This window comes from Neovison vison, chromosome 7 (assembly GCF_020171115.1).
Source record: "Neovison vison isolate M4711 chromosome 7, ASM_NN_V1, whole genome shotgun sequence".
In the NCBI taxonomy this organism is placed as follows: domain Eukaryota; kingdom Metazoa; phylum Chordata; class Mammalia; order Carnivora; family Mustelidae; genus Neogale; species Neogale vison.
Window position 1 is genome coordinate 55558234 of NC_058097.1, and position 6366 is coordinate 55564599.

The 6366-nt window shown below is 57.0% G+C and overlaps 1 protein-coding gene across 1 annotated transcript; it reads right to left on the reverse strand.

The window, feature by feature from the left end:
• Positions 1–697: 697 nt before the first annotated feature.
• RABAC1 (Rab acceptor 1) lies at positions 698–3344 on the reverse strand. Its single transcript, XM_044257255.1, has 5 exons — positions 3216–3344; positions 2700–2912; positions 2328–2425; positions 1070–1171; positions 698–982 (listed from the first exon to the last, which is right to left on the reverse strand). The coding sequence occupies exons 1-5, from the start codon at positions 3269–3271 to the stop codon at positions 894–896; spliced, it is 558 nt and encodes a 185-aa protein (XP_044113190.1). The 5' UTR covers positions 3272–3344; the 3' UTR covers positions 698–893.
• Between the last annotated feature and the right edge of the window lie 3022 nt (positions 3345–6366).

The following is a 6366-nucleotide window of genomic DNA, read 5'->3' on the forward strand; positions in this document are numbered from 1 at the left end:
TCTACACTTGTTCGTGCAGATGATACTGTTTAGGCTGAACACCTGCCTTCCTTTCTGGGAGTGTGGAATTTCCCTAAGCCAGAGGGTGCTTATGGGTCACTTCCCCGCAGAGGCCAGGTACCAAGTCTCTCCTGAGCCTCCCTGGCAGCCGCCCTTACTGCCGTTGCAGGAATGGAGCACAGGGTTTGGGAGGCCCCCAGGAGGACACTGGGAAGCTTGCACCTGGCTTTCTCTCGACTGCCCCACGGGCCTTTCCCCTTCCCTGGTTTTGCTTTGTAGCTTTTCATGATCATGAATTACAGCTGTAGGTCCAACTGTCTATCTAGTCTTTCTAGCAATTCACTGAACATGGGGGGACAGTCTGGGGTACCCCTGGCTCACTCTCCCCCCAACCCAGCACTAACCACCATTTGCCATCCAATCTTGTATTTTAAAAAGTGTTTGTTTATTTCAAGTAGGCCCCATGGCCAGTGTAGAGCCCAATTGGAGCTTGAACTCAAAACGCTGAGATCAAGACCAGAGCTGAGATCAAGAGTTGGGCCCTTAACCCACGAAGCCATGCAGAAGCCCCATCCTCTCTTTTTAGTCATTCATCTTGCTTATCGAACCCCCCCATCCAGAGGACCCCTCCATCTGGGTCTCTGCAGTCCCCCACACCCCTGCACAGGCCAACAGAAGACCCTGGGAGAGTATCTGCTGAATGACAGCTGTAACAGTTTTATTTCCACAGTTGGAATCCCCCACCCCACCCCCACCCCGGGGCTTGGGATAGCAGGGAGGCCTTTGACCAGGAGCACGGGGCAGTGTGGGGCAGGGGCAGTGTGGAGCAGGGGCGAGCAGGGCAGGGGCAAGTGGGGCCAAGGCAGCGGGCTCGGGAGGCTGGAGGGTCCCCCTCACACAGGCTCCATCTGCAGCTCTTCCCCATCCACAGCCTCGGTCTGGTGGAAGGCGGCGTGGGAGCCAATCACCACGAGGGTGGCTCCTGCAGGGAGACAGGCAGTTCAGGGCATCACTCCCTCACCTGCTCCCCACTGCCCGCCCGGGCGTCCCAGAGTCTGTACTCACTCACCCAGGACCCAGAAGACGGCAGAACCCGCGCCGGCCAGCCAGAAGAAGGGGAAGGAGACGCCCCCAGCCAGAGCGTACTGATGGGCTGGGGTCACCTCTCGGCCTGGGGGTGCAGATGGCATTGGGGCTGCTGTTCCAACACTCATGTCTTCTCCCCAAGGAACCCCCAACAGCCCACCAACAGTCTGATGTAACAAGCTCCAGGAGACTCAGGATCGTCCGAGCTCCTCATGCCAAGGCCCCCCAGCCTGGTCTTGCCTTGCCTCACCCATTTCTCTGATGGTCCCACTGCCCACCCAAACAGAGCACCTTCCTTACCACAACCGCCCACCCCAACCATGCTCACTGCCCTTCAGCCCCACCTCTGCTTGGAAGCTCCCCACCTCCCACTCCTCCAGACTACAGTTCTCCTGCTCCCATCCCAACTCACATACACCAGGAGTCTCAAACGGGTCACCCAAAGGCCAAGTCTGATCTGTGGATGTGTTTTCTGAGTCTGCACACTGTTCCCCAAGAATCTGATTTGGGGCTGTTGGACTGAGTGATTTCACATAAGAATATAGAGTTCTGACTTCTTGGGGCAGGCTGGAGGATAGGGTCTGCATGCTCCAGGCACCCCCTTCATGCCCTATGCCTGCATGACATGCCCTCAGGTGCCAGCCCACCCGTGTCATGGACAGAACACACAAGCCTCTGAAGGACCCTGACTTGGGTCTTCCTGTTTGACCCCAGCTCTTCCATATCACCACTCTGAACCTTGAGCTTCCCGTGGGTGGAGACACAGGCCCCTCTTTCTTCCCAGTGGTACAAAGGGCCAGTCTGGGACCACAGGAGCCACAGACTTCAGCTTCCCTGTTAGAACAGTCCCAAGATCTTTCTGGCCCCGCCCCAGGCAGCTGTAAAGGACTGGGGCCCAGATCTAGGCCAGCGTAAGGTCGCCACCTGGTGTCCAATGTGGGTACCTGCAACTGATGCTTTCCGCAGAGAGGCGAGGGAGGATGGATGGATGGATGCCAGGGAAAGGAGGTTTAAAGGACAGGAGCCAGCTGAAGAGTTGGTTCTGGGGTATCTCTAGCTTTGAGAATACCAACCGGGGTGGGGGGCTCTGAGGCTGGGTGTGAGCACCTGGTGTGTCTGAGATTTTAAAGGATGGAATTAGGGGGAACCAGTGTAAATCTATGCTTGGGCAGACTGGGGTCTGGTGTTCCAAGACCAGGATTTGAAGGATCAGGGAACTGTCTGGACAGGGGCTTTCTCACCAAAAAGCACAAACTTGGACTGCAAGGTACGCAGATAGAGGATGTAGCAGGCGCCAAAGAAAACTGCCAGAGCCACCAGCAGCATGGGGGACGTCACCCTGGAGAAGGGTAGGGAAGCATTGGTCAGGCGGCTGACCACCTACACCGGAGGACAGCAGGCTAAGTCCTTGAGGCCAGGCAAGACCAGGTCAAATCCGGTCACACGGTGTCCCGGCCAGGCTGATGGGGCAGTTCGAGCCGGACCCTTAGGTGAAAAGGTCTGGCCGAGCCGTGCCGTGGGGGAGGGGCCGACCCGCGCGGGCTGGGCTCTCGGGTGGGGGCACGGCCCGGCCCTGCCCAAGGGGTTCAGTGCGGAGCGGGCGAGGCACTCACACACAGTAGAGGATGAGGCCCAGGAACACGAACACGTAGTTGCTCTGGTAGTACTCCACGTTGCGAACCAGGCGCTGGCACAGCTCGCCCAGGTTGCGGGGCCGCGAGAAGCGCCGCTGGTCCACGAAGGAGCCCCAGGGCCGGATGGTCGCGCGGCGCCGCTCCAGCCACTCACGGCCGGCGCCGGACGGGATCAGTTTCGGCAGCAGGGTCCTGGTGGGGAGCCCCGGGTCAGCCGTAGACCGGGGTTGAGCCCGGATCCCCCAACTCCCCACCCCCCGAGCAAGAAGGGGGCCGTGAGGGCTGGACTCTGGGGCCCTGAGGGGGACGGGTCCGAGCCTCCTGAATGCCGGAGGAGTAGGGGGCGGCCCAGACTCCAGTGTCCTCGAATTGGAGACCAGGAGCCCAGACTCTGGTGTCTGAGGCCCGGACTCCCGGGACTCGAAGGAAGAGGGGGCGGAGGGTCAGGGCTCCCGGGTTTCGGTCGGGGCGGGGGGCTAGAGCCGGCTTGCTCACGTGGCGCTCAGCCCTTCCGGCTCGGAATCCTTCTGCGGGTCCTTCTCGGTCGCCATGTCTGCGTCCTGAGGGGTAAAACCGCTACAACGAGCGCAGCGCCAGGCAGACCACCGCGGCCCCGCCCGAGCCCGGCCCCACCCAGCGGAGCCGACGTGGCGACGCCGTTCCGGAGGCGCCGGGGGCGGTGGATCTGCCGCGGAGCATTGCGGGAGTTGTAGTCCTCGTGGTGTTGGGGAGGGTCTGGCTCGCGAAACACCTTGGGAGACGTCGTCGCGTAAAGTAACGCTAAACCCCTCTGGGTATTGTGGGAATTGTAGTTCCAGAGCGGGGCGGGTGGTGGTAGGGAGTCGGGGTGTCCTGGGAGATCTAAAGGCAGAAGCAGTCGTCCTGTACTCCCTCCCCTGCAGAGTACAGTGGGGCTCGTGAGGAACTGTCGTCCTGACTCGGGTGCATAAAAAACACCTGGGTGGGGCCCATCAATCTGCATTCCTAACAAGTTCCTAGGTAATGCTGATGCTACTGGTCCACGGACCTCGTTTTGAATGGCGAGACTGCGGATAATTTGTGGAAATCTATTCCTTTCTGGAGGCGGAAGCTAATGACAGGGCCATGGTTGCTGGAGGGGTATCTGAGGTGGAGAGCAAAGCTCCCCCCCATACCCTTGAGCTCCCAGGGATGGAGGGGTTAGGACTAGGGACCTCGGGATACCCCCCACCCCTCAGATAGGAAGAGGGGAGTTGGGAAAGGATTGAGAATTTATTTATTTATTGGCTGGGGTGGGTGGGGGTGGGTGGCAGGGCAGAGGGGGAGGGAGAGAATTTCTAGCAGGCTCCACGCCCTATGCGGAGCCAGTGTGGGGCTCCATCTTGGAACCTCAGGATCCTGACCTAAGCCAAAATCAAGAGTCAGGTGCTCAACTGACTGGGCCACTCAGGTGCCCCCAGGTTTGAGAATTTTTGAAAGAGGGACTTGTTATAACTGAAAGAACTGGGATTCTGGAGTCAGAGATAAAAACCTAGGCTGTGATGATCTCCCCGAACCTCAGTGACATCATCAGGACTGTGGAAACCCTGATAGTACCCCACTCATGGGTTATGATGATTTGGTTAAATGGTCCATGTATAGTGCTTAGAGGGGTCTTGATACCTGATATTCTTCAATAAATGGTAGTTGAGGGCGCCTGGGTGGCTCAGTGGGTTAAGCCGCTGCCTTCGGCTCAGGTCATGATCTCAGGGTCCTGGGATCGGGTCCCGCATCGGGCTCTCTGCTCTGCAGGGAGCCTGCTTCCTCCTCTCTCTCTCTCTGCCTGCCTCTCTGCCTACTTGTAATCTCTCTCTGTCAAATAAATAAATAAAATCTTTAAAAAAAATAAATAAATGGTAGTTGATGTTATTGCCATTACATCACAAATGCTTTGATTATATCTAGAGTTACACCTTCTAAAAAAATTATTTTAAGTAATCTGCATACCCAGTGTGGGGCTCAGACTCACAACCCCAAGATCAAGAGTCCCAAGTTCCGCCAGCTGAGCCAGCCAGGTGCTCCTCACCTTCCTAAATTTAACAGCAATGTTAGGAACTGCTGGCCCCTTGGATGTCCCAAGGCGTGGCTGGTGTCTGAGCCATGGGCCTTTCTTTTCCCTGGTTCCCACAGCCATGGCTCCCTCTCAGTTCTTGCCCCTGCCCCTGAGTGAGTAATGGGTAAATGGCCAGAATTCTAACAGGGTGCACCAGAAGAGCCTCAAGAAATGGGTGTATGGAAGTATCAGGAAGCCTGGGCTCCCTTACCTGGACTGAAGTTTCAGGGCTGGGTGGGACAGTTGAATACTGCTGTGGAATATCCAGGGGACTCTTAACCCCAGCTGTCTTCTGAGACCCATCTCCCTTCTGGTTTGGGCTATGAGGCCTGCTGGTGGGCATTCCCATGAGGCGGGGGAGGCAGCCTCTGCCATAGGGGCTGGTACAGCAGTAGGCAGGGAGGCCCCCTGTGTGGGAAGGTCACAAGCCAAAGCTGAATGAGCCAGAGTTTGAAGATCAGATTGGCTCGATCCTGTTTATTTCCCTTTGTCACCCCCAGGCCTTTAGTGGAATCTTGTTCAGGATTCCCACTTGGATCTAGCTAGTTTCTGGAAATCAAAGGAGGACTGTGAGTGCACAATTAGCCCAGAGCATTAATGGGGGAGCAGCACCCGATTTCAAAGTGATGGGGGCAGCAGAGGTGAGAAGAGCCCCCAAGAGGGAGATGAATCTTGGGGAACGGAGAGTGGGAGGCCTCCTCCTACAGCCAACCTTGGGGAATCTGGGTTTGCTTTTGTTAGGAGAGCCGGTTGGGTTTCTTTATAGGAGGTGCTGAGCAGTATGGGCTTTGGACAGTGGTGTCCAGAGCAAGGATATTGTGGGGAGCGGCCCTCTGAGTGGGGTGTGGGGAGTTCTGAATCAGGGGATCTCAGGAGATGGGGCCTCAGCACAGGGACAATGTGGGAGAGGAGCCCCTTGAAACTGGGATTGTGGGAGAGAAGGGAGGGTCCTTGAGGCAGGGGGATGGTGGAAGATGGCAGGTGGGCCCTGAATTAGGGGGATGGTGGGAAATAAGGGGGCCCCTGAAAAGTCTGGGGGAGACAGGCTCTGGCCCTGTGCTCCCTCCAGTCTGAGGTCTCCTTCCTGCCTCTTGGATCCCTGGAGGAAGTGGAGCTGGGAACGTAGGAGGACCTCAGCACAATCAGAAACCTGGCTTGTGTCCCTGCTGTGTGACTTCAGTGAAGTCCCTGCCCTCTCTGGACCTCGGCTGTCTATGAGAGTACAGGTTGCCCCCAGTATCCCAAATGGAGTGTTCCTAGGAAAACTGCTCTAAGCCAAAATGGGGTAAAGCAAAGAGTAGCCCCACTTTCCAGAAGTTCATGTCACTTCGCTTTGATAAAAGACCTACATTAGCACCCGTTTTCGCTAAATGAAAGAAATCCCAAGAGGATTTTCACTTTTCCGAAAAAGGCCATAAGGCCATTGGGCGCTAATGTAGGTCAATGTAATTGTAGGGTACAGTGGGCATGTGCATACTCACACTCAACGTCTTGGGGTTGGTCAGAGAGTCGACCTGGAGCCAGGGGCTGATGCAGCCCAGCCAGGAGGGCTGGAAGTCAAGGGACGGACAACAG

What these genes read in the sequence shown, in the direction of transcription:
- RABAC1 (XM_044257255.1), bottom strand. Translation starts at nt 3,271, where the DNA reads ATGGCGACCGAGAAGGACCCGCAGAAGGATTCCGAGCCGGAAGGGCTG. An exon ending in CCGGAAGGGCTGAGCGCCAC is followed by an intron (nt 2,913 to 3,215) that starts GTGAGCAAGCCG and finishes GCTCCCCACCAG; the next exon opens with GACCCTGCTGCCGAAACTGA. An exon ending in GGCCTCATCCTCTACTGTGT is followed by an intron (nt 2,426 to 2,699) that starts GTGAGTGCCTCG and finishes ACCCTTCTCCAG; the next exon opens with GGTGACGTCCCCCATGCTGC.